General features: G+C 36.2%; 2 protein-coding genes across 7 annotated transcripts; both read right to left on the bottom strand.

The window, feature by feature from the left end:
* Positions 1 to 3,593: 3,593 nt before the first annotated feature.
* LOC139980719 (uncharacterized) lies at positions 3,594 to 26,831 on the bottom strand. 6 transcript variants are annotated; one of them, XR_011797651.1, is made up of 6 exons: positions 22,852 to 23,034; positions 21,831 to 21,898; positions 10,711 to 10,794; positions 10,353 to 10,436; positions 8,426 to 8,509; positions 3,596 to 7,538 (listed from the first exon to the last, which is right to left on the bottom strand). XR_011797651.1 is itself a non-coding variant. In XM_071992586.1 (5 exons), exons 1-5 carry the CDS (start codon positions 25,087 to 25,089, stop codon positions 7,519 to 7,521), a joined length of 489 nt encoding a protein of 162 aa, XP_071848687.1. In that variant the 5' UTR covers positions 25,090 to 26,812; the 3' UTR covers positions 3,594 to 7,518. The 6 variants fall into 6 exon arrangements, 2 of the variants coding, with proteins under 2 accessions (XP_071848687.1, XP_071848688.1); XR_011797652.1 differs by lacking the exon at positions 22,852 to 23,034 and adding an exon at positions 22,466 to 22,845; XR_011797649.1 differs by lacking the exons at positions 21,831 to 21,898; positions 22,852 to 23,034 and adding an exon at positions 24,873 to 26,813 and having other exon boundaries at positions 3,602 to 6,171; positions 7,466 to 7,538.
* LOC139980718 (uncharacterized) lies at positions 14,076 to 19,281 on the bottom strand. The gene is made up of 3 exons (XM_071992585.1): positions 19,245 to 19,281; positions 16,534 to 17,586; positions 14,076 to 16,136 (listed from the first exon to the last, which is right to left on the bottom strand). The coding sequence occupies exons 2-3, from the start codon at positions 16,754 to 16,756 to the stop codon at positions 15,733 to 15,735; spliced, it is 627 nt and encodes a 208-aa protein (XP_071848686.1). The 5' UTR covers positions 16,757 to 17,586; positions 19,245 to 19,281; the 3' UTR covers positions 14,076 to 15,732.
* Positions 26,832 to 27,821: the final 990 nt, after the last annotated feature.

Genomic DNA, 27,821 nt, shown 5'->3' with positions numbered 1-27,821 from the left:
ATGGGACGTTGACCACTTTAGTATTTTGAGGGGAAATGGAGAACATGGCTCAAAAAATTTGTATTAGACTTTCACTATATGATGGGCAGATTGGACCCTTTAAATCCACAGTTGAGAGTATCTCGGTACTTTTGCTGCCCAGGGTTTAGCTCAGCATATTGTCAAAAGCTCATGTGACTTAAATGACTTCATCAATGTTGTATAATTAGTATCCTGTTCATTATCAATGTTTGCATGTTTCAAGGCTCAGCTCATTCTATTGTTGTTAATTAAATAAAATGCAAGTTTCAAATGCATACAGATTGTGTTTCATTTTTCCAGATGTCATTACTTGATACACCGAAGTGGGATGACATGAGTCCCATACATGGACAACATACCTCACCAAATATGGGCCCAAACAGCTTTCCCAGTGAGGCCCCAACAAATCACACACCCATGACTCAGTCATATGGGGCTATATGAGACAGCAAGTGTGGAATGGAACAGGTTTTCCCATGGGCCTGTGTCTGTTCTACATATGCCAGTTGCTTCTATGGGATGCTCATATGGCAAACCATTGTGGGACCCACACCCCCATTGGCCAACTCGAGTGGGCCCTACCTGTGATGACTATGGGTGGCTAGAGCCCAGATGACTCAAGTTTAATGCTAGTTGGCACCATATGTGGATGCAAACTGAAGTTAAAGCAAAACAAAATTTGCTATAATTTTGGAGGAGATACTGTAGCGTCCCATCAGTCACAGAGCTTCTGTCCCATCAGTCACAAGGGAAATGCCACTGTGTGAAATAGTTAATGCCAATATTCTCTCAATGGTGGTGCTCTGATATAGCTACATTAAGTAGCTACCAGGAGGGGTATTCTTTTCATTCTGAGATAGCGCTTACAAGTTAACTAAATGTACCTAAAAATGGTGGTCCGCAAATGTCCCATCAGTCACAGGGCTACTCTAAGTGCTCCCTATCTAAAAGGAACATACTTATGTGAACAGTTCTTCAATGATGGACCACAGGACAGGGGCATGCACATACTCAAAAACCACTGCAGTGGTAGTCCAAGATGTCTAATTTGTTAATCATAAAATATCTTTTGATACCTTCTTAAAAATAACAGTGACCATAATAATGTGAACATTTGGTGTAAGTATATACTGAGAATAAAAAGCTTTGAAGAGGTTCAATCCAAATCATAATAGCAAATGAGGAAAAAACCTGTCTTTATGTTGATGTGACAAGGACTTACAGAACCAAAATAATGGCAAGTTCTTCTCAATGTCAAGAAATATTTAAAAACTTCTTGAATATGCAAATTCCTGTCATACCCATTAAACAATATTCAAAGAACACAATTGTTAGAGGAGATACTAGTTAGGCTTTTTGAAAATCTAAAACTTGAGCACATGCTTGAGTATAAAGTGCAAGAATGCCTTCACTCAAGATGTTTTCACTGAAAAAGATTATAAAAAGAGGGAGCACCAACCTAAAAATTACTGAGTTTATAGATACATTTATTATCTATTACTATTGTTAAAACATTATGTTGCAAAGGTCCCTTTGTAAGAAAAGTAAACTGTGACCTTTGGGTGCATGCCCAAAGAAATTTCAATGATAAAAAATGTTGAAATTCATATCGAAAATATTTCCAGGTATGTTCTTTATAAAGTTGTATGAACTGGTCTTCTTAACCCACCCCCTCCCACCCCCATCCACAAGACAAGGTTTTTTGGTGGGGTGGAAGTAGATCACTTTTGCATATTTTAGTGGAGCTATGTTATGTTTCTCAAAGAATTGCATAAAAAGTTCATGTTTTGGTCCCTACATTCACTCAAATGTCCAATGAATTCTAAAGCGATTCTAACACCTGACGTCACACAGTCACATTCTGGAGGCAAGGGTGTCAATGGAGCATCAATATAGACCGGGAGCCCATAGGGTTTGGTTAGCTGGGAAGGTAATCAATTGCCTTGTACATCACAATGTTCACAGTGTATTCCTGTATATGAAACCAGGCGACTGGCAAACCGGCTGTGGTGGGTGCGGCTGGGAAAGCAATTTTAAAGTCACCTAAAAGCTAACCTACATCAGCTTTCATGGTAACCACATCAAAGTAAATACAATGTGTCAGGTATGGCCCCATGAGCAACAAATGGCCATCGCCAGTAATTATTGGTGGTGGGGTAGCTTTGCCAGCCTCACGGATGACCTAGGTCAGCTCATGAGGTAACCACTTGAAACCTATTGTAAAATGATGGTCAGGACTTCAGTTACAAGGGATGGGCATTTCCAGTCATTTTTATTGGTGGGTACCCCTGCCAGTAGACCCCCAAAATGCCCATCCCGTCATTGACCTAGGTGAGCTCATGAAGTAACCAGTTGAAAACTACTGGAAAATGATTAGCAGGACTCTATATGTGAGGGATGGGCAATTCCAGTAATTTGTATTAGTGGGGTACCCCTGCAAGTAGACCCCCAAAATGCCAATCCCCCCTCATTGACCTAGGTGTGCTCATGATGTAACCAGTTGAAACCTACTGGAAAATGATAGGTATCACTTGATATGTAAGGTTTGGGCATTTCCAGAAATTTCTATTAGTGGGATACACGTGCCAGTAGACCCCCAAAAAGCCAATCCCCTCATTGACTTAGGTCAGCTCATGAAGTATCCAGTTAAAAACTACCAAAAAATAATTAGCAGGACTCTATATGTAAGGGATGGGCAATTCCAGTAATTTATATTAGTGGGGTACCCCTGCCAGTAGACCCCCAAAAAACCCATCCCCTCATTGACCTAGGTCGGCTCATAAGGTAACCAGTTGATACCTACTGGAAAATGATAGGTATCACTCATATGTAAGGGATGGGCATTTCCAGAAATTTCTATTAGTGGGGTACCCCTGCCAGTAGACCCCCAAAAAGCCACTCCCCTCATTGACCTAGGTCAGCTCATGAAGTATCCAGTTAAAAACTACCGAAAAATAATTAGCAGGACTCTATATGTAAGGGATGGGCAATTCCAGTAATTTATATTAGTGGGGTACCCCTGGCAGTAGACCCCCAAAAAGCCCATCCCCTCATTGACCTAGGTCGGCTCATAAGGTAACCAGTTGATACCTACTGAAAAATGATAGGTATCACTCATATGTAAGGTTTGGGCATTTCCAGAAATTTCTATGAGTGGGGTACCCCTGCCAGTAGACCCCCAAAAAGCCCATCCCCTCATTGACCTAGGTCTGCTCATGAAGTATCCAGTTAAAACCTACCGGAAAATAATTAGCAGGACTCTATATGTAAGGGATGGGCAATTCCAGTAATTTATATTAGTGGGGTACCCCTGGCAGTAGACCCCCAAAAAGCCCATCCCCTCATTGACCTAGGTCGGCTCATAAGGTAACCAGTTGATACCTACTGACAAATGATAGGTATCACTCATATGTAAGGTTTGGGCATTTCCAGAAATTTCTATTAGAAGGGTACAAGTGCCAGTAGACCCCCAAAAAGCCCATCCCCTCATTGACCTAGATCTGCTCATGAAGTATCCAGTTAAAAACTACAGGAAAATAATTGGCAGGACTCTATATGTAAGGGATTGGCAATTCCAGTAATTTATATTAGTGGGGTACCCCTGCCAGTAGACCCCCAAAATGCCCATCCCCAATCATCTCCACCCAAACTACTTTTCACCCAAAATGTTATATCTATAATTATATATATACATGCAAGGCATACTTAAAGATAGGATATAACAAAGTTTTGTGCAGCTTCAGCACTTTCGGAAATATATTTTTAAATTCATATCAGAGTCAATACAATATTTGAATGTTTGTTAGCCAATATATTAATATTTATGGTATTAAATAATAATAAAAGTCCAAAACCAACATAAACTTTGCTTACAAAGTAATGACCTTCAGTACAATACAACATTTGTGTAATCAGGGCTCTTATATCGCTTACTGAAATATTCAACTTGTCTCAATTTTGCCAACCAACAATTCTCCAATTGTGCAGCATCAGCCAATACTGCAATCCTTATCATCCACAAAAGTATGTGACTTTGTGAGCTTCGGAATTATCATCCTGGCATTTTTTAAAATTAAAGGTATAATGTCATGAAATTCAAGGCAAAATGCAGTCAAGTGTTAGTTTAGTTTCTAATTATTGGTTCATACATCAGCATCCTAAACACATGTGTTTGTTGTACCATTTATGTTGCATGATCATGTGCAGTGGAACAGGCATGATTGCACAGGAGAATACTTGTCAGCCTACAGCTGGTTTACAAGCACCACTTGTTAAACGCTCATACTGGCATTACTGTTATTGAAAGAAGATGCAATATGAACCACAGAAAATGATGCATATTTTTTTCATTAGATGCAGACATTGAAGAATTTCATTGATTTCCAATGCATATTTATATACTCTCTTCACAACATGTGAAAACAATATTCTGTATGTATAATTTGTAAAGGTGTTGTAGAACTAGGTGTTTAGCATTAGCAGTACATCAGTTAGGAATGCATTATTATGGGCTCTGTTTTGGTGTCAACACAATAACAGACTAAAACCTGCTAAATGTAGCACTTTATCATCAGGTTTCTAGTGCAATTATGTTGAAATGACAACCAGCTAAAAACTTGGGTTCTAAATTAAACTGCATAACTTTACCTTTACTTACTTACCCTCAACCATGTACATGCCCCTATTCAGTATTGTGGGTAATGTCAAATTTAATACACATCAACCAGTCACTAGTCAACAACTTCACACATCAACTTCCAGTTGCAGTATTATTGTACTTTCCATAACCTCATTATTCTTTTTGAAATGAGCGCCAAATGCAATGTGGGTTCATCTACTCAACCATCTACTCACCAAGTACGAGAACAGTCTAACTGACATCAGATGCAAATGCAAATACTATACTGTACATATGAGATTAACTACTGGCAGTTGTAACACATATTTTAAGAGAAGTCAATTATAAACTACTTTGAAAATCTATCTGCTTTAGTAGAAGATTCCAATTCGGGCTTTTTGTTCAGTGTATAGTAAAGGTTTTGAAATTATAAAAACAGAAAAAGAGCATCAATTCAGTTTTAATATGCAATACATTTTTAAATTGAAGTAAAACATTATTTAAATTCAATACAACTCATCAAATTTGTAATATAAACCTGAATGCAAATTGGTATAAAAGGGAGTTCCAATGCCCTAATAATGAAGTTTTGTAGATAAAAGGCAATAAGGATCATTAACTTAATATGATCAAATATGAAATATGACATTGTGTTTACAATTTAGCTGTATCTGGCTTACTTCTCTCTGGTGCAAACTGTTCATAAATTATTATTGAGATGATGCTGTCCCCCATAAATGGAAAAGTGCAGGATATTGACATTTTATTAATTTGGAACAAGAATTTATAATGATGTGACATGGCTTAATACTCCTTAGCCAGGTACAGTAACTCTCTTTTCTCTGCAATCACATGGTATTACAGGGCTTCAGGTTCAATTAACATACACTTAATTTGGAATACTAGTTTGTAGTATAGGTAAGTTCTTTTTCATTTGCAAAAAGGGACATCTAGTCAGGGGTAGCATGATCTATGCAGGGATTGCTTGATTTGTAATTTGAAGTTGTAACAACATTCCATATGTATGCTATTGAAAATGTACAACCTAAGCAAATCAAATATCATTTTGTGTTACTATTCTGTTTTAATAGGAGACCTGTTCAATCATGGCTGAACCAAATTGCTTAATAGTTTTCCAAAACTACAAAGAACATGAATAACGCTTATCAATTTGAAAAAAACAAATAATGTACATGAATACAGTGGTTCAGTTTCACCTTAATTACTTTGTGTTAGTGGTTGGTAATTTTGAATTGGTGTCGATAATATGACATACTTCTCCAGTTTTCCAAAAAAAATAGGAAGATTATCTCATTAATTTCTTCTCTCACTAATTGGTTGTTTTCCTGAGACTATAACTTTAAATCTTTGTAATATTTTACAGGATCAACACACAAGATTAAATTAATCTGCCAACATACTTAACATTCTTTTCTCTGCCAGCTTCATTTATAATTTTGGTTTCACAATAAACCAGTTGTATGGGACATCTTCGCCCTGTGTCTTTAGGAAGTCATTAATCTTTTTTTGATCTAGGTGCAAAAAGAAACATCAGCAAAGTATTAGCGACTTCTTAATATACAAATAAAAAAAAATGGGAAAATCACCCCCTACCCCAGCCGACAAATTAAAAAAAACTGACTGAGGCAATCCCCCATTACTAACATCCTAGTAAAAACACTGCACAACTCATGAATAATTGATGACATAATGTCCTTTCCCATATGATCAATTGTATATCATTATTCACATGAATATTTAACAGTTTAATTCAAGTGGTTTTCCACACTATACTTAATTTTTACATATGTTATCAGAAAAGACTCGTAGATGACCTCGTTCTTTAACATCATAGATGAGCCACTACTTCATCGGCCATGTTAGGTAAGAAGCATTTGCAAAACGACATTTGACCTAATATTCATGTAAAATAGCTGAATTAAATATTATAACTAGGCTAACCATTATGTTTCAATACATGCCAATAATTAATATCAACACAAATGTCCACAAATCATCTGATCATGCACATTTCAGGGTAACATAGGGATAATTTGACACATTTGTTTACCAGAATAATAACAACATGGGTGGGTGCTAAAATATCTGATTGTGACTCATCTGACAAATCTCTCTTGCAAGTTTCCTTCTGTAGTGAGGGTGTTAGATTAAATTTTGAAAAGGAATGGGCTTGAGAAGTTAGCCTATGTTGGCAAAGGCTCTTACTATGTATATCCACCCCCCCCCCAAAAAAAAATGTGAAACACTGACCTGTTCTGTGAATTTTGACAGATTATTAACAATATGAACTATACAGTGATGTCACTGAACCCCACATGGAATATTGTTGCTACTGAAAACTAGCTTACTCTAAGATACAGATACATGCAGTAGTCAACAGTATTGTGCCTGGCTAACCATAATTATGATATGATGGTATACATATATAGCAGACACAGTTGTCAACAAAGTTCTTGTTATTGAACTCTTTACTGTCTAGCTTGTGACTAATATGCCTAATATACATGATTACAAATTGAAACTCATGGTTTTAGTAAGTGGAATGCTGGAATGAATGATTAAAAGTAAATGGTCCATTCCATTAATTGAGGTTCCAGTTACTGACATTTTATGTGCCATTTTATGTGCCATATAGTCTTCCATATTGTTATGCTTTTAAGCTTTATGGAAGACTTCCCTCCACTTTGTACTTTTGTGGCAAACAAATAAATAAATAAATAATTAACTAATACTAAAGTCAAACATGGATCCACAATTGATTGAAGGTTTGATAAGACTTCCTGTGATTTAAGCAGATTTTTCTACCTTGCATCGTCTTTGAGGTTCCTGTGATGTATTTTCTTCTCATGGTTCTTTTCCTATATGGTATACTTCCTTACTGTAAGAAATAATATCATATTACATCAAATAGTAGAAGGTACTCAGTACTAGTAAATCACAGTGAAAACTTACAAAAAACACAAACTATTTTGAACTGACGTACAAGTGACCCTTGATACAATCTATACTCTCCTGCACTTCCATGAACAGGCATCTCTACACATGGAAGCACTTTCTATAACTAAAATGTCATGATTACTATAATTGCCCAAATTCATGCAAAAGCATTCAGCTTTGATATTATATGATATCACAATGCACAAGTGCTTCATCTGTCCCCACAAAGAGAGACACTGAACAGACACGGACCCATATTTAAGTGATCTTCAGCAGACCACAATAAGAGCTGGGGTGGAGTCTAGAGTAATATCTATTTGCTAGAATTGAATGTGTAGGAAAATTCCTCTTGACAAACCATCCCTGGTACTGTTGTACCACAACCACTTTGGGGTTGATTGGTCAAGATGCCCAAACAAACAATAATTTTGGCATCGGTGGGTAAGAATGAAGTACAACTGGTAGTCTGGTAACCAGTGAGATTTGGCCAAATCTTTATCCTTATATCACTATGTGTAGAGAACCATAAGATGGTAAACTATGTTCACAGTGTTTCAAAATAACAATTTCAGAGCACCAGATTGGGATTGAATGTCCATACAACAAACAACCACCAGTCATTGCCTATCAGTTGTTAGCAGTGGAAGACTAAAACCTAATGAGCAGCACTGCTAAAATATACTTTGCATGTGATGAAATGATATGTGATCTAAAAATAATTGAGTAAACATAAAAGGAATTAACATAAATACTTCCATCACTCCTATATATATATATTGTAGTATAAATTTTTGCTTTAATGCAAATGGTAGAGATTGCAGTCCATACCTTTTTGACCCTTTGAAGTGTTGCGACGGTTGCAAACAGGGATATGATCTTCATCTCCATCACTCTCCTCATTAGTTGTTACAGCTAAAATTCAAAGCAGAAGACAGAGCTGGTTTACAGCATTATATAAAACAATATACTGGCAAGATAGTCAGAAATGCATGTTATTTGCTCATATATTTATGATCAATATCAATTTTATGTTTTCATTCCAATATTTAGCAAATATGCCCAATACAGCAGAACTTTGTCATGTGATTGTTTATCAATTGATATGCCATGTCAAGACCAGCTGTTGCACATAGGTGTAAACAGGTAAATCTTACTTTCCTTAACAATGCATTCAATTTGCTGTAACAATTGAGTGGAATATATGGTGTAATTATAATAGCACCCATACTACCTTGATTTGTCTCCACCTCTCCCTCACAATTTTTTCCAACATGGGTTAGCCATATCCATAACATAACATTCTTCATTCAATTAATTTCCAAATGAATAAAGACATTCCAAATGCAATGATCATGTCACAAGTTGAAATATTTTAATGAAAAGAATATTAAAAATGTGGATAATTCACATTGGAGCTTCATGGTGGAATGTTGGCTTAAGTCAAAAGTAAAGGCAATTGATTCCACTGGTCCAATTTAATGAAAAATGATGGTACAATTGCTCATACAAATTCAACAAAGCATTACAGTATGTATCATGTACACAGTAATAGATGCATGTAGACATACACATGCAAAATGCTTCAGACAAGTGACAGCCTACAGTACAGTACAGTATATAATAAATATAGATCTGAAATGCTCTTAGTTTAATAATATTCTTTCATACCTGTAAAATTGTGCTTCCCGTTAAGAAATACAAAAAGAAATTTTACACTCTAAGATTTTTCTGAAAGTGCATCTTTTTGTTTTTATCAAATCTATTGTGGCCCTTGCTCACACATCTCTGGTCTGTGTAATGTTCCACTGGGACAAGTCCAAATTTTCCAAATCAATTATCAATAACTTTTTAAGTGTGTAGTGTACTTGATATGAAGTTGTTGAAAGTTTAAAATCTGTTCAGCTATTCAATGTATACTAGGTTGCTGCATGAATATGGAAGAATTCTCCTTAACCTATTCTCACATGTCCAACAAAAAGGACGGACTGCCTCCAGTTGACTATTCACACCATGCGCATGAATCTGTCTTGAATAGGTCTGTTCATTGTACAAATCAACAAAACACTCATTGCTGCAGGAGTATAGCTCTCGAAAGTTATTGTACAAATCTCACAGCCCCACACTGAGACGGACCTACTGTACCACAGGTACAAGTACCATCGATAAACAGCTCTCTAAACCACCATGCAACAGCTCAAACAATTTGTTTGTTTCCTTTTGACAGATGAGATCAAAACCTATGTTCAGTTTTCCCCCTTAACACAGAATCCCACCACGCATACAGCCTCACACAGGTCTAAACAAAAAAAGAAGTTTCAGAGCACAAGTAAAGCAGGTTGGAAGTGAAAGTCCTAATAAAAAAAAAACAATGCTAATTGCCCATTAGGTGTTGTCGGTGGATAAAACTACATGCTTATACCTCTGATAAGTAGTAAAGTTGTAAAGTTCTGTATTTTGTCAGGGAGTGTCACTACTCAACAAGCCCCATAGGGTTTTTAGTACACTTCCTTTCACAGGTTTTGGTTCATATCTCCTATGTTGTTACTGTATATCATACTTATGTTATAAAACAATATAAATGAAATGAAAAAATGAAAGAAGCACTTCAAAAATATAGTTGCTCTAAAAATTACTATATGTGTGAAATAAGAATAAGCAAGATATCAGGTGTTCGACACATTCATCTACTTCTCTCCTGTATATGTGTACTATTAATTGTGGTTTCAATGCAAATGGCAGAGATTGCAGTCCATACCTTGTTGACCCTTTGAAGTGTTGTGACGTTTGCAAACAGGGACATGATCTTCATCTCCATCACTCTCCTCATAACTTGTTACAGCTAAAATTCAAAGCAGAAGACAGAGCTGGTATAGAGCATTATATAAAGCAATATACTGACAAGATAGTCAGAATAACGCATGCTACTTGCCCAAGTTCCTTCAAGACAGTTGAGTAAATATGATGGGTGACAACAGTAATAGAGGGTATTACTATATGTGTGAAATAAGAATAAGCAAGTTACCAGGTGTTCGACACATTCATCTACTTCTCTCCTGTATATGTGTACTATTAATTGTGGTTTCAATGCAAATGGCAGAGATTGCAGTCCATACCTTGTTGACCCTTTGAAGTGTTGTGACGTTTGCAAACAGGGACATGATCTTCATCTCCATCACTCTCCTCATAACTTGTTACAGCTAAAATTCAAAGCAGAAGACAGAGCTGGTATAGAGCATTATATAAAGCAATGTACTGACAAGATAGTCAGAATAACGCATGCTACTTGCCCAAGTTCCTTCAAGACAGTTGAGTAAATATGATGGGTGACAACAGTAATAGAGGGTAGAGCAGGTAACTATGATAATGGAATTAGATGAAAAGCAGGACTGCATTGAAAAGCTATGAAGAAGGAGAGGGACAAACAGTAGTTGAAACTGGTTGGAAAAGCCTTAGGGGTTGAGTTCATTATAATAAGCACTTCACTTTTATCATGCCATACTCAATGGTATCAATCCTAAAATACTGTACAGTATTACAAAATGGGGTCTATGGCCTCAGCTACTCTACCCCATCCTTTTTCCTCATGGTACACCTTTTCCCTCTTCAGAGCTTCCTTGTGGGAAATTAGCTCTCCACAATATTCTACTAGGAACTCCCCTATGATGAACTTCCTATGTGCAATACTCCATAACCTGTAACCACAAAATATGCAGTTACAGTTGGTCAAGTTAATATCATTTTCTGGCCATCATAGTACTCACAATAATATGAGAGTTGATTACAACATGTAATTGACATTTAAAGGCATTCACAAGTAAAGCCCTGTCAACCTAATAATTTGGAGACATTTTTGAATCATCTGTTGTACCTCCAGGTTTACGTTATAGTTTGTACCCATGCAATATGACATAAACCTACATGAATGACCCACTTTCAATTATTTTTTGTACCTGTAGCTGACTTAAAATGATTTTGTGCAACAACAGTTAAATAACTAATGACATAATGTGTTGTCCTACCTAACACTATCAACTACTAGTTTGTACCAAGTAATCTATGTAATATATCATGCTTGCAAAATATTGGAAAGATAAACTATTGGAAGACCTAACGATAGGGCTCATTTGCGATTCAAGACCAACATAAATTTGAGTCTGATGCTAACATACTGCCCTTCATGTACAGTATTATCATGTTTATAAACACACATGTAGTACATAGGCTATCTGACTGATTTTAAATTGGTGGCACCACTAATATGAGATTTTGCCATGTACTATATAAATTCTTGTTAAAGTATAGCTTCATACCAAATATTATGCAGATCATTTGCATAGGATCATGCCAAATTAAATTGAAATTTTACATTAAGCCCCACATTAAAGGGAGCAGCTGCACAATGCACATATCTACTACCCCTGACCAACATGTATACATTTACTGCAATACAACATGTTTTAAGCATATATTATTACCATTCACAACACTGTTCGTCAAATACTGTGAATAATTCAAAAAGCTCAACTAACATACACACCAGTGCTGTTGTATTTGAGACAAATTTAGACTCAACAATAAAGTCATCAATAAACTGGACTGAAAATCCCCATTTATCAACATTGTTAGTACATTAGTGAAAAGCCTTTTTTAATGGCCCCAAACTTCTCTTTACACGACATCTAAGTTGCATCGGTTAGAAAAATATCATAAAATTATAATGCTTTTGCAATAAACATTTCATGGTGCAAGAGCGGATTTAAAACAGCGGAACTACTTTCAAAGCACTGAAACATCCACATACCTGTAGGCACTAATTTTTATTTTCTGGAGGTATAGACCCAACCATGCACGCATCGCCTGACGTTAGGCTACTTCTGGGCTCGGTCTAGCGAAAGGAGGATCACCCGGATCGAATGTTTGGCTCATCGCTTTGATAAGGCGTCATACTGAAGACAACATACTGAAGACAAAAGTTTGAACTTTGCATCAAGATGGCTTAACTTAGTTCAAGACATATCTTTAGTTGCCATCTGAGGCTTGAAGTTAGATTTGCAAAGAAAATCATAGGAATATTTCCACTCCCAGAGATGACAACCCTGAGGATCAGAGACCAGACCAGAGCTGATGTTTATTTTTTTACCAGTGGTTTTTAATATTTGTGTAACTTTTTGATGTGCAATTGGCAATTTAATGGGTGAGTGAAACCATGCTGTCTCCATTTTTTTTACTCTCCCCAATGAGATCAAAGCATAACCGTGCCATAAAGTATTATTTTAAGCAAGTGTTGTAATAATATTGTAGGGTAAGTGTATCCTAACCCAGTAATGTTACTAAAAAATTAGGTCCCGATCGTACAACAATTGCATTTATTTTTACTGGGCCCTAGTTGCTATCGTATCACTTCCCAATCCCATACTGTGCAGATATATTCTACACTATAGGGCAGCTGGTCAAGTACTGTACCTTACTAGCTTCACTGTTTTACCTCTGTTCGCCTGTCCTGCCCCTTCAATCAATTTTCACCGCCCAGTCCCCCATTCATTAGCCCTTATATTTGTACTTCCCTGTCGCCAACTCCATACAGTAGGTTTATTTTTTTCTTGCTAAATTCCACAGTTCACTATTCACTATTTGTATGCGCATATCGTAAGCCTGTTTGAACTTCAGAGTTTTAAACTACACATGCGCAAAGCCTCAAAACCTGATCCAATATTTACCCTGGGCTCTTTGCAGTGTCTGTAAACAACCAGCTCCACGAAAATTACAGTTACCCAGGGATAGGCTATATCAATAACTTTCTACGAAATATGCATTAAAAAAATCCTTTAAATTTGACAATGCAGGAAGTTCAGTAATTTACCCAGGAACCTGTTTTAAAAGTTACCAAATTTATTGTATGCATGGTTCACCACAAATAAGCATATTCTGAAATTTTAGTTGAATTGCTTCACAACTGGTCTGATTTTCATTGTGAATTGCTTCCCAATGGGTTTGAAATATTCACTAGAAATGCCAGTTGTTGCATCTGTACCTGTACTTGAAGTTCCTCTTTTGCATAAAAAAAAGGTTGGTAGATTAGAAACTAGAAAGGGAAATTGTGAACCCCCTTTAGAGTTGTATATTCAACCTCAACCATTGACAACTAGAGTGATTCAAATGAAAACTAGTCACATTTTTTAACAAGCAGATTTGAGAGCTATGAAATTCATTCAGTTGCACGCACTGATCAAGGTTTTCAGCTCAAAATGGGATGTTTAGATTTGCAGCTACAGCAAGGGGCGGGTCCATTCTTTATTAATTTATAATATAAGACTATCATGATATTCCACCCAGTAATGCAATATCTGCCAGAAGTAGTTGTTCACAAGCAGAAGATATTTATTGTGTAATGGATTGTTCAGGAATGTTTTGCCAAAACCAAATAGTGGATAAAGTCATGTGTATTATGTGTACAGAAGCAGTTTAAATGGCATAGTTTGTATATGGGCCATTCCACACTAATGGGGTACTAATTTGTGACATAGTGGGTGAAAATTTAAAGTCATAGGGAAAGCATGAAACTTGGTTTGAGTAATGACCTAGAGTGTATAGCAACTGTATATACCCTCAATGAGATAAGTTTTTGATAAGGTTGGCAATGACAGCCAAGCAAAGTATAATATATGGCGTGTATTACGTACGTAACAAGGACAGATATCTGAGCATAAAAAGGCCACAAACAACAATTGTACATGAGTTTTAACAATTTTTGTTTATTGCAGTCTTTGTAATTATAACAATTAACAAAGACAAAATGGATCCAAGGGTGAAAAACTGGAAAAAATATGAATCTTTGATAATACAACGAGAGGGCATTTCAACATTCCCTATGCACAGAACAAATTTTAGTGCCACAAGTACCTTTTTTCCCTGAGTATTTGTTACAATATATCTCACATCTTAATGAAAACCACTGCTAGAAGCTTTAGTGCAGAAAATGATATGAACTTGCATAAAGGTAGGATTTATGGTTACCATGTTCAGGGTCTTACGTACGTAACAAGGACAGAATATTTTTCAATCTCCACATTAATTTGTCATCAGAAATACTATGGATTACAAATTATTATTTTCAATTGAATGTGCATCTGGGCACTCATTTGTAGCTGTTTCTTTGCTGCTGTACTTTGGAATTATCATGAAATTGTGATGATATATCATATCCTGTGGGAAACAGCAACTAATCCAGAGTGGTCTGTTTAAGATTGTAAATGTCAGACTTTAATTAAAGAAAACTTAAATAGTTGAATGAATAGTTGTAGGCTTGCATGTGATTAATTGCATATATCTAGCAAAGTTAAAAAGATACTACTAATACTGACACCTCTAGTGTAGGTCATTGAATGCATTGTTGAACTGAAAATTGAATAGTTAACAATTGAATATTTATAAAATTCAATAATTTCAAAATTGCATATGAATAGTGAAAATCCTAAAATTTCATATAATGGAAGGATTGTTAAGCTGTAGACTTGAATACATTATGTCAGAAATTTTAAAAGAGTAAACTTGCATACCATTGGAAAGATATCAAATTACAAGAGGGTATTAGATACCAACAATATTAGCACCAATGCAACACTAAAATGTACCAATATGTACACTAATATCATGTTTGAAACATGGACAGACGAAAAACCATAAATTGTTTTTACTTTTTTATCAAACTGGCTAATGATTAAATGTTTACTTTTCAAACTTTCTGAAATGTATCAGATGAAGTGGGATAGCCTCACATGTCATGGAATGGAATAAACATTTATAAATTTGAAGATGTTTTCAGAAAAAATGCTAAAAAGAAAGCACACACTATCACAAGCATATCTGACTGTTTCTTTTTTGCTCTTTCCCATATAGTCAAGCATGCAGTATATTGAAGACAAGCAATCAAGCAAGAACCTAAAACATCTAAGATTCCTGCAGAATACTGTAGATGCTGTCAACTGAAACTGTACACAGTACAATTAGCTAGATGGAAAGCAAGAGTGTACTTGTTAAAACTTTGAAATATATACAAAATATGCATTATGTGATTAGCATGGGAATGGACAAAGACTATGCTTTACCACTTTACAGCTCAGCTTGTGTTATTGCTTTCATTTCAGCATACTGTATGCTTTCTCCACATTTTCAATTTCTTGCACAGAAAATGGTCCACTGCCCACCAATGTAAGGCGTCCATCGATAACGAATTTGCCTAAAACCTTCTCAGAATCTGACCTTATAGGCCAATCATACATCTTAGATGCACTGCGAACTCTATGGAGAAACTTAAACAGATATTCCTCCCCATCTTTCTCAAGCAATCGTCCAATATAGAATTCGTTGTCATAGAAGACAGCATAATACTCTTCAAGGCGAATTTCAATCCCTCTTTGCTGTGGTTTTAGTAATGCCTCATGCTTGTTCTCTGGTAGGCAGACATCACAGAAGAGATCTTTTAAGACCTTTTCATTCAACACATCCAAGTGTGTCTGGACAACTTCAGATTCATCATAATCTGTAATTTATGAAAAGAGCAAAAAAAAAATTAAATAGGAAATATTCACTAGCTGTCTTCAATCTTGATGACTGCAATGACCAACCAAGTGGTATGGGCAATCCATAACAACTATTCCAGCATTTTTCACGAAGAAGTGAACTTAAAGTCCACGACTCACCCCACCCTCACGTTTGATTAGAGTTCACTGATAAGGAGTTTCAATCTAATTAATGAAATCAAGGCCCTTAATAAAGTTAAGTGACATATCATTTCCCATGAAAAGAAACACTGGAATATGCAACATCAAACATAACACTTCTGTTGATGCATTTTGTTTTTGATTCTGCAAATAGAAGGAAATCTCTTTCAATGTCATGTTGCTTAGCACTTAAAATTTAAGTAAAAAGGGACTGACCCACTTTGTTGGAAGTTAGTATGCCACCTGCATTACCCACTTCAGATAAGTCCCCTGTCTCAGATCTTTCAGATGATGATTTACCCACAGTTGCTCCAGTTGCATTATCAGTTGCACTCTCAAGTATACAGACCGGATTCTCATCCATCTCAGCGTGACCTACATCTGCAGCTTCCATATCACTGCTAGTAGTTGCTTCAAATGAAATCCCTTTAGCAGACATCTTGCATTCACTCCAAGACTTCACAAACTCCAGATTGATGCACGGTGCTACTGAGTTCAGATCCTGACAGGGTGAACAGAAGCATGAAAGACGCCTTTTGGGCAATTAGTATGGAGAGATCCTAGCTACAGCATGCAACTTTCACATTCCAGCCACAGTGTCAACATTTGTTCTGGTTGGCCTTTCCCTCTGTATATCACCTTCCTTCACTAAGTAAAAAGTACGACGAGAGTGGTTGCACGATCCATCTGGTTTCACTGGTGCCTTAGCAAGATTTTTGGAGCAGAAGTCATAGAACTCCCAGGGTCCATCAATGGTGATGTTGACATCAGACTTCACTGACCTTGTGACTGCATTTTTAACCACCCCCACCCTCTCCATCACATGGATTTTTTCCATGGCATGAGCCAAAGAAATACCGCTCAACTTGCACGCCAAAATCTATGTTTCCAAATGAGATGTCAGCAAATCCTGTGCGAGATTTGTATTGTGCACCACACCCATCAGTGAACTGGATCAGTCTGTTAAACTCCACTTTCCCCTCCACCTTCAGATGTGTGCAGGCCAGTTTACAGAAGTGGGTAACTGCATGTGTATCATGTATCATATCCTCGCTTCCTGAGACAGGGTTTGACGATATTCTTTCACTCGCTCAGTCTCTTTAGCTTGATACTGAACATAACATTCCTGATCAGCTTTTATGCGGCCTCGATACCTGCGCATATACGTTGCTGCATTGCTAAAACCAGTTATTCGTTGTCCTTCAATATCCTCTAGTTGAGGTACCGTCCTGTTTAAGGAACGAAGGCGAATTTTCAGGCTCATCTTACCTGAAAAGAGAATAATTTGTAAAACAAAATATCCTGGAGCAAATAAGGTAACATTTTCCATTTTAATATGGAAGTTAAGGAAAAGACAAAACTTGGTTTGTTTCAAAATACAGGAGAAAGTTGTAATCCATGGTATATGGTAGAAGAAAGTTTCAAACCTTCAATACAGGAGTGTCAATTTCAATGGTGAAATTGTTGCCTCCATAAGCTTTTAAATTAAAGAGATTTGTCATCCACTGGAATTTGCCAAGGATGTTATTTGTGTTTGATAACAGTTAGTGCTTACATGATAATTAAAAGCAGCCTGTAGGTAAGTACGTGTTAAGACAGATGCACCTCATGCATATATTATATTGTAAGCTGCCTTAATATGGCAGAATGTTGTGTATGGAATTAGGCTGTTTTGAGATAAAGAATCAGGGGCAAGCTGCAATGAAAACTACCACCAGAATTTTTAATAAGAGGTCCCAAGATACTGACATTTGGTGGCTAACTCCCTAATTAGGCCAGCCTGTCCCTGAGAACAATAAATACACTGTGGGTTCTTTAGGCCATAGATGGTTCTTCTCATTAAAGCAATTACGATGAACATGCCCATTTTCAGTCCTCGCGGATCAAACTCAATGGTAAGTTTTAATTAGAAAGCAAGATGATACATGTTGATTGTCGTTTTTTGTTTGTACTAAAAATGAGAGTTGAATAAACAATTTTTTTTTTTTTTTTTTAAATTAGAACTAGTCAGGCCTAGCCTACACATTATATGCATCAGTAATGAGAAAACCCAGTGTTAGGCTTCGCCTACCTGTCGGCCTAGTTGCAAATTAAAATACGTAATAAAACATGAAGCATCATCTATTGTCTGTACTGCATTTGTTTAAAACCTAGGCTAGATCTGCACGAAAATATAACGCTACACTTAACGTTAGGCTAGTAGGCCTAAGTTAGTACTCAACCAGGGAAGATACTAACGTTCGTAAAACAGACCGACTGGGCAAATATGTCTCACCACAGTTAGATTCGAACGTGAGCCTTTTCAATTGAAGCCTAGCATGCAGGTCTAACCTAACCTTTGCTTAATGAAATATTGTTAACGTTATATTTACGGAATCATCGTATGCACTCAGTTCATTTACATCGGTACGTCGACATTAGATTATACATCAAAATACCGAAATCGTGCTAACGTTCACACGAGTGACCGAATCTGAAATCTGTCTACCAACAATTACGTTTGAACGTAGGCCTAGGCTAGTTCATTTTAACTAAACTGCTGTTAAATTGCACTTCAATGCCAATGCGAGATGAACATTCGTGCCCAGTAAACATTTAGCAAGTTTCATGGTATTATCATGCACCTTTACATCGAACTTAATGAATAATGGAGGTCTTTTGCCAACGTTCGTAACTTCAGACATATTGACTCAATCTGTCTGCAGTTACGTGCATTAGTTGTGTTTTCTGTCTCACGCAGTGCAATTATACCAAAGGTGGCAACTGCATCTACGAATCCGCTCACCTAGCGGTGTAAGAACTTTCACTTACTGAGTGAGAAGTCTCTAAATTGAACCATACCTTGATCACATTGCAAAGTGCTTTATTTTCGGTAAAATTGGTAGTGATTTCGAACGCTCGTAATTTGACTTGCGCTCGTAACTTACCGAGATTCAGAAGACAGATCTCAAACTTCCCTCCATGGTTTTAAAAGTCGGTGGGTGGCCAGGTTTGTTGTTTTCTCTGAAATACGCATGCGCCCAAGGATGTTTATCATACTAAACACTCACAGTATCGCATGCGCGATTTCCGTGAAAAGTGATGTAAAAGTACGTTCGAACGTAAGCTCTCTTGGACAGATTTTTTTTAAGCTAATTTGGCCGTCGTTTTCCGGGGGATTGGAAGACTCAACTCCCTCAAAACCATGTTCATTACTGAGATACGATGTTGTAACAAGGCACAACATTTTATCTCCGCCAAATGTTTTTAGATTACCTTACTCATGGGGCAAGTTACGCTCGTAACTGTTAGGACAGATGTCAATTACGAACGTTTATATATTTTTGTGTGGTCATTTTCTCAATTTTCACGAGTTGGACAAGAAAGAAGACAACAACAGCATTCAGATGATTGAATTCTTTAATCATTATGATACATTACATTGGTCATTTTTGTAACTAAAACATAAAACAAGTGGATTAAAAATCTCCATTAATGCTCTGTCACATATTCCTTGCACAAATTGGTGAGACATGCAAAGAGTTTTTTTAAAAATAATTACCAATGAATTGACATAAAGACTTCCAGCTGTTAACACTATTTTGCAATATTAAAGTATGGAATCAAATACTTCAAACCATGCAGTTTGTTACTGCCAGGAAGCTTTGTAGACCGATTTCCAACAAGGCTTTGCAGTAACATACATAAGTACCCCATTAGTGTGGAATGGCCCATATAGGTTATAATAAAGGGTTAGCCTGTCATTTTCTATGAGTTACTGTGTATGTACATTACCAAAAATGTTATTTACATGTATGCCTTTAATGAAAAAATATAGGAGTTTCATATTGTAGCTACTGTAGGCCTTTTCTTCATAATAGTACCAACCATTGGCAAATGTGTTTCACTTTGTACGAAAGAAATACTTTTTTGAGATGTGCAGATGAGTTTTTGCATCTCTCAAATGTTTCATATTGATAGGTCAGTATATACCGTTTAAAAAACATGTGTAGATTTATTTTGGTGTGATGTAGCATAAAATTTGCAACTTGTGGATTTGGCCAACAATTTACTCAGCGATTAAAGTTAAATTTATAGTGGATATTAGTGAAATTACTAGTAATTGCTCGAAAAGATTGGAGAGTTGCAAGCAAATCTGCCAAACCAGTGGTGACATGTGAATACAAGGGGTTGACAGCACCAAAATTAATGCATGTAACTTTTGACTGCATGTTACTTAAATAGCTTACATGTGTGTGCGCACGTGTGCATGCACACATGTAAGCTATGTGTGCATGTGCATGCAAGTAAAATATTCAGTGTCCCGAAATGGCCTACATAAACAAAACCCAGGAGTAACTTTGAAAACACCCTTTTTGTATTTTTCACTTGTGGTGCAGGTAATGATTTGTTTGTGCAGGTAATTTTTGTTTAACCTACATGCACATGTGCATGTACAATTTTTTTTTGTAATTGGAACACTGGTTGACAGTCACCAGTTTATTACACCTCTGTTTATAGCTCCATGATTACACATTCAAGAAAGAAAACAGCCTCAGGCCATACCAATTACAGGTCACTACATCAAACCACTATACATCTGTTGCATTCAATTCAATACTATGAATGCCATAATATATTGAAAAATCCCAAGACTTCTAGTCATTAAAGTTACAGTAAATTCATCAAATCTTTGACATGGCAATGTGTGCACCTACTCTAAACAATGGCAGTGAGGGAAGATCTCACCATGAAATGTATAAATGTCCCAATGCACCAACTCACATATCCATGAATGTAAACACCTGTTCCAACATGCATGACCATAAACATAATACTTTTTATAGAACAGGTTTAGCAGATGACTCTTTAGTTCTGTTTCTCGATAGACATAAATTTGGCATCCTAATAACCACATCTTAGATAACAATTATTTTACCTCTGTGTGAAAGCATCCGTGACTAAAACAGCTATGTAAATTAGTGTACTGGTTTCATCTTAACAAGTTATACGTGCTGGGCAGAAGAGCAATAGAGACAGAAATGCCCTAGGATTGATTACAGATAAAAGTGAATCTGTGTAAGAATGGCACTGTATACTGCGTGGCACAGTGCAGCACAGTGTAACAGGAACTGGAATAGATACTTACAGTTGGAGTAGTTTTATGTGGTTTGAGTTAGTGTTAATATTTACTAACAGCTGTATGCCGTTCTATTCCATATACTGTGTAAGGTGGGAGAGGGAAGGGGAAAGGGTAACTACAATGTTCGCTCTACATTAGCAACGTAGGTCTCTGCAGGTTGATATGTACATATGCTTTTACTTTAACCTTTGATTTGGTCCATGACACTTGCATTTAATAATTTATGTGTAGTGGATTATGTGCAAAGACTTGATGCATCAAGTACTGTATAGTAATGCTCAGTTAACAGAGACAGCAAATGAATATACTGTTATCAGTGTTCTTTCTGACAAAGTAATCTTGAATTTCAAGGTAATGATTCTCATGTCTGTAAGTTGGTAGAATACTGTACCTAGTTTTGCAGTACTTTTCTAGGACTTATATTCCGAGAGCACCATTGGTATTCATGTGTAGCCTTACCTATGGAAAATGGTGACATATTTTTAGTGTGTTTCACAGAACATGAGTCTTGAAAGTAGAATGCATAAATATGCTATTGTTTAAGTGTAAAATACATTTTAAAAATTTAAGGGTTTGAACAGCCCTTTTCCTTTCATGTACATCAAACCTCTCATTGACCAAAAATCTTTCACTTGTATTCTTTTTTATCATATGCTTTTTACATTCATGATGTAAGATCCTTTTATAATGAAATTTGTTTGATGTAACTTTGATGTTTACCTACTTCACAAGTTAAAGAGAAATTTGTTCAAAACTTTCTCAAGGCAAGAGGGATGTTATGAAGTGATATTCTACACCCCCCCCCCTCCCATGTACTTAAAGTTCTTATCAAACAAGATTATTTATTCCTTTGCACTATTGACCTTCAACTTTCCCCTTCTAGGGTAGGGTACTACAGTTCCCAAAATTATAGATATACTTTAGAAATTGTTCTGTCCATTTCCCAGATGTATACAATACTGTAAGGAAGGTTCAGACAAGGAAAATCAACTAAAAATTAGGATAAAGAGTTGTTTTCATTCTCACTTTGTGATATTTGGACCAGCGAAGACTAGAGAATACCCAGAGTTTTAGCAACTGCCTAAAACTGTATGATCTGATCTATTATTTACGTCAATGAGTTTCATTCAATCTGGGATCAAACAATATAAGAGAAAACTAATTAATGATAGCCTTTAAACTTTGTTTCTAAACAGATATGCTTGAATTACAAATAAAAGAAAAAAAAAACCCATAATCAATGCATCTAATCAATGCATATACATATACATACATAAACAGAATAATTTGAATTCGCGCAAGTGAACCCTGCACTACATTAGATCGAAAAAGACGTGCAATTATACCAAACTAAACATTCTAAATTTCCCGTTACTTCTACATAAAATATCAATACAAAAACAACAACTTACTTCTTTGGCAGTATACTAAAATCACACGCTATAATAACTTCAGACTATCAAGCTTTCCTGAGAAAAAACGGTTAATAGTTCTTACAGTAAACAAATCGACCGTGAAGGAATGTCGTAATTGTTTCCTGAGCGTGACCGGAAATTAAATGCTAAAATATGATAAATGAAAAAGTTAAATAGAACTGAAGCATGCAGTAATCCCGACTGCTCGCAACATCATTCATCAGTGATAAATTTGAAAATGTTCTTTCTGTTCAACATTAGGGTATATTGAACCGGTCACTGTTGAGATGCACATCATGTGTCCGTCCAAGCTTTTACAAATTTCGGATTGTTTTTCTTGGGATTTATTATTTCTGGAAAGTTAGCAGAATCAATCAGACATATCAATTCCTTTCTTTCTAAAATGCACACTAAACATCCTTCAAAATAGCCCTCTTACTGATCGACGCGTATGACTCATCACCTGGACCGAAAATCCTGTGGCTCTGTGCGGACAAGTTGGTTGAACTATTCCATTCATCAGAGGGGGTCTTAAACAGTGTTTCTATAATTAGGATTGCATTAGATAAGTTAATTGGTAATTACTTGCTTCAACATTTAATGATGCATATTCTACGGTCATTTTCTTTGAAATAATATTAAGTTCGATACAATATGACGTTTTGAAAGCGAATCTCGGCTGTGGCGTTGTAGGTGAACACTGTGCATTGTGTGGCTGTACCCTATTGCAGAGTACAGGATACACATACTGTATTACGTAACGGCGTGCCCACCGAAGAAAGCGTAACTTGTATTTTTCTTAGAAGATATTCGATTGGATTGTACTTGGTCCGATTGAAGATAGTGACCAATGAAAATGAATTTAACATCAATTTAAAGTTATTATATATAAAGAAAAAATACTTCCCAAAACCGTTTGAACTAAATTTGTCAATGAATATTCAAGAGGAAGGTTACGCAAACAAAGTACGGCTATCAAATGGTGATTTTCTTCAGTATTTACTGTGTGTTATCAATGAGGGTTTTGAGTTTGATATTTATTAACCTTGCACCGTAAATCACCCAAGTCCGGTGGAATTTTAAACTGTATTGTTAAGAAAAGAACAGAACTTGAGAGACAACACATTTCTCTGTTTAGTGCAGTTTGAACTAAGTTTTTTCGGTATCAACTTTTCACATTATGGCTGTAGGAAAATGGTCTATATGGTTAAGTCATAGGCCTAAAACTGTGGCGGTCGAACTCAGTTCGGGTGCCGCACAGGGAATGGCGCTGAGGAATTGATATGCTTACAATGGTTGTTATGGGTATGATTTTTGTATTACAGAAAAAATGATTTGTGTTGTCAATGGAACTCTTTGATCATTTTTTTTTGAGTGGGACTTCTTGGAGCATTATAATAAATTTCCCCCGCGGGCAGCGATAATGCCATATTTTTCCAAGCTTACAGGTGGTATTTGCCACATAGGCCAATAGTATTGGTGGTATTGTTAACAGGTGATTTGAATTAGTGCTTTCAGAGAAATCCCAAGATAAATGTTTTGTTGCAATTAATGACCTTTTTTTCCATACAAAATGCAGTAGGCACTAGGCCTTTATAATTAGGCTAGTCCAAAATCGGTCAAATAATGAATCATTGTTTATCAATGAAGCTCAACCTAGCTCAAATATATATTCATATGAGTGCTCAGCAAAAAGGAAAACAAAATTGTGAAAAAACCTATCCATACTCCAAACACAACTCTCTTCTAAGTTTCTGAAGCCCTGACGCGAAACGTTTGGAATTGCCCTAGTACTACCAAGTACTAGGCTAATAGTAATACACGATAATATCAATTAGGCTTATGATAAGCATAGTTACGTTTTAACTAAGTTAGGCCTAACGTTATGCACAGCCTATAGACCTAACCAGCTGGCGTAATTAGGAGAAAGCCATAAATAATAGCCAAGGAGAGTGTGCTTCGAAAATATAATACGGCCGCTTATGCCATTAAATGAACTACACAAATAGTTAACTTACCGTTCTTCCCGCGCCGTGTGACTCGCACATCTGCATTTGGATGAACTGTATCTAGGCATATACTCGATAGGCTAGCTAGATACGATCGAGGTTCGCGTACGTACGTATAGCTGTACTGCGCGAAGAGCGTAACGTAATAGAGGGCCGGCTTCTCTTCGGTGCAATAAGATACCGTGCAATACAATATTGACAATATATCTTCATTTTCGCGATTCATTGCTTAAAAGAGGCTAATATATTTTTCCTTTGGGTAATATGTTTAAAAGGGTGATTTTATAATAAACATATACATATCGATTTTCATTTTAAAGGCCATAATCAAAATGTTGCCGAAAGTGCTGTTTTTAACACACGCACATATAGCCATATCAGAATGCCCATCTTCAATGCTTTCTAATTTACCTAGTTTTTAATTAATCTTTATAAATCTTTATAGAAACGAACATTTTTCAACCCCCCTTGACTCGCTTCCAACAATATTTGCAGAATGTAACTCTATCGTTCCAATTTAAAAGGCAGAACTTAGGGCGACAGTATATATGTCGCCCTAAGTCAAATGGTGCCCTAAGTGCTATTTTTTTCACATGAAGTGTTGCCTAACGGTCGGATTTATATATATATATATATATATATATATATATAACGGGACGTGAGTGTTAATTTTGCCTGGGCTCTTTTTTAAAGAGGTACCAGCAATGTAAATTTTCGAAATAGAGAACACTTCTTTTTAATTTTAAAATCACTGGAAATAGGGTTCTTGTTTTTAACAATGCAGGGTACTTTTTACTTATGTCTCTTTTCACCTGTTCAGTGTTTTGTCTAGGTCCGCCACTTCTGGTGCTCTTCCGCTTAAACTTTATTGATAATCACGTGATCATTTTACATAAGTTACCCGTAAATGATATAGTCATTGTACTCAGAATTTATACCCCTTTTCCCCCTGTAGAAGCCCATTTGCAACGTTAGAAACGTTTTGAAAAGTAACACAATTTTTTTATAATTTCTGATAAATGAGGCTGTTCTGATATATTTTATGCAACTTTTTTTTCAAATTCTACATGATGTTATACTTTCCTTTTTTTTCTTCTTTTTTTTTTACTTTATCGTCAAGGGTAAGGAAAATGGAAGTTAAAAACTTCAGATTTCTAATCACAAGTGAAAATGAGAAGAAGCTCAAAACACACATGAACAACTATGCAAAGTTCGTATACATTTTGTAACATCATTTGGGGATATTAGATTTGTGACAACCTGATTAAATGTGCTATCTAAAGAATATATGTTGTCAAACCAGTAACTAAGATAAATTAAGAAGCCAGTTGTATTTAAAAATAAGCTACCGTGCCTATGTAGGCTAAAACAGATTCGAAAACAATGATGTATTGTTACCTTGTTGAAATAATGTCAAAATAGATAAAATATGACGTATTTATGGACCTACAACAGTTTTATGGTAGATTAATGACGATTCCAAGTTGAGACAGTTTACTTCGCTCCTCCTTATCTGTTATCATTCTACTTGTTCCCTTTCCTATTCTACCTAACCTTAGCTTGGTATCATTTTAGAACTGCGCCCCCTTCACACATAGAGTTCCTTTATAGACCGCCCTCTATTTCTATCTTTTCGAATCTACCATTCTTGAATCTAAATCTTGGTAGCTCGCATCGACTTGATGTTGGAAGTTTTCATGTCATGCTTCACAGCACTTGTGTTGTCCGTACGAGCTGTATGAAAATCAAGTGTCTATTATAGATCAACGTGTTTGGAACTGTTCATACTATCAATTGGATAATACGAGTGCTTTGAAGCATTAGATGAGAGCAATGTATGAAGCATGGTATTATAATAGCGTTAGAAAATCGTCCCACCTGGCTGCACAAGGATGTTTTACATATCGCTCTATTGGAAGTTTGTCATTGTTATAAACACGTTCTAATGATATATTAATTAATCTGTTGTGCGTGTGGGTGTGTGGTGGGGTGGGGGGGGGGGGGTAAGGGGTTGTGGGTAAACATCACAGCGTTTATTGAAGAACATTACACTGGTTACATGGGCGTGCCAAACGAGACTGTGGGTCATTAGGGGCAATACGGCTCCGGGGTACACATTCATGCATTCATGCATATAATTACACACATCAACATATACCTATTACGAACATGCATATAAACCGAACACTAGAAGTTCAGTACAATTGTTATCGAGGCTGGGGACCTTCAAAGAAAAAGAATCAAAGAAATGAAAATTGAAGTACAGAAACGTATAGTATGAAAAAGAACAATACATGAGAAGTAGTTAAAAAGATGCATGCGTATAAAACAGATACAAATAACTTCATCGGAATATTTAGAAATAAGACAGTTCTTTAAATGTTGTATTAAGAAATATACACGAATTGGATTTTTGAGGAAAAAATATATATCATTTGGAAGTTCATTCCAGAGTTTCAAAAACATAGTTATTCAGCAGCGGTTTACCATGTCTAGAACTGCGCCTAATGACTCCAGGAAAGTATATTACTCCTATACGGTGTAACTGGACACATGTAAACAATCTCTAGGCCTGGGAATGTTACTGAAAGCAGTATTGAGAGCATTTTTGTTTAACGTATCTTTTATTTATAAAAACACACATGTTAAGAATACCAGTGACTTTATAACGACACGATGGTTAACTGTGCAGAGCATTGGTAGCATAACGGCGATGGCTGAACTTAAAAAACCTTTTAGAATTCTGTTTTTGCAGCACCTGTAAAAGGCTTAAGGATTTAGAGCATTAGCCAACCCTTAGAGACCAATATCATGTTAAAGAGTTCTTGGAGTGTGTATACACAAGAGAAGGATACAATTGAATTAGCAACAGCACGGGGAAGTGAGGCTCTAAGACAATACAAAACATGTCGGTGTATTTAAGAAAGTCTGAAAGACAGCGCAGTTCTTTGTACAGAT

This window comes from Apostichopus japonicus, chromosome 15 (assembly GCF_037975245.1).
Source record: "Apostichopus japonicus isolate 1M-3 chromosome 15, ASM3797524v1, whole genome shotgun sequence".
Lineage (NCBI taxonomy): Eukaryota > Metazoa > Echinodermata > Holothuroidea > Aspidochirotida > Stichopodidae > Apostichopus > Apostichopus japonicus.
The sequence above is the reverse complement of the archived record's forward strand: the minus strand, read 5'-3'. Positions and strand labels throughout refer to the sequence as shown.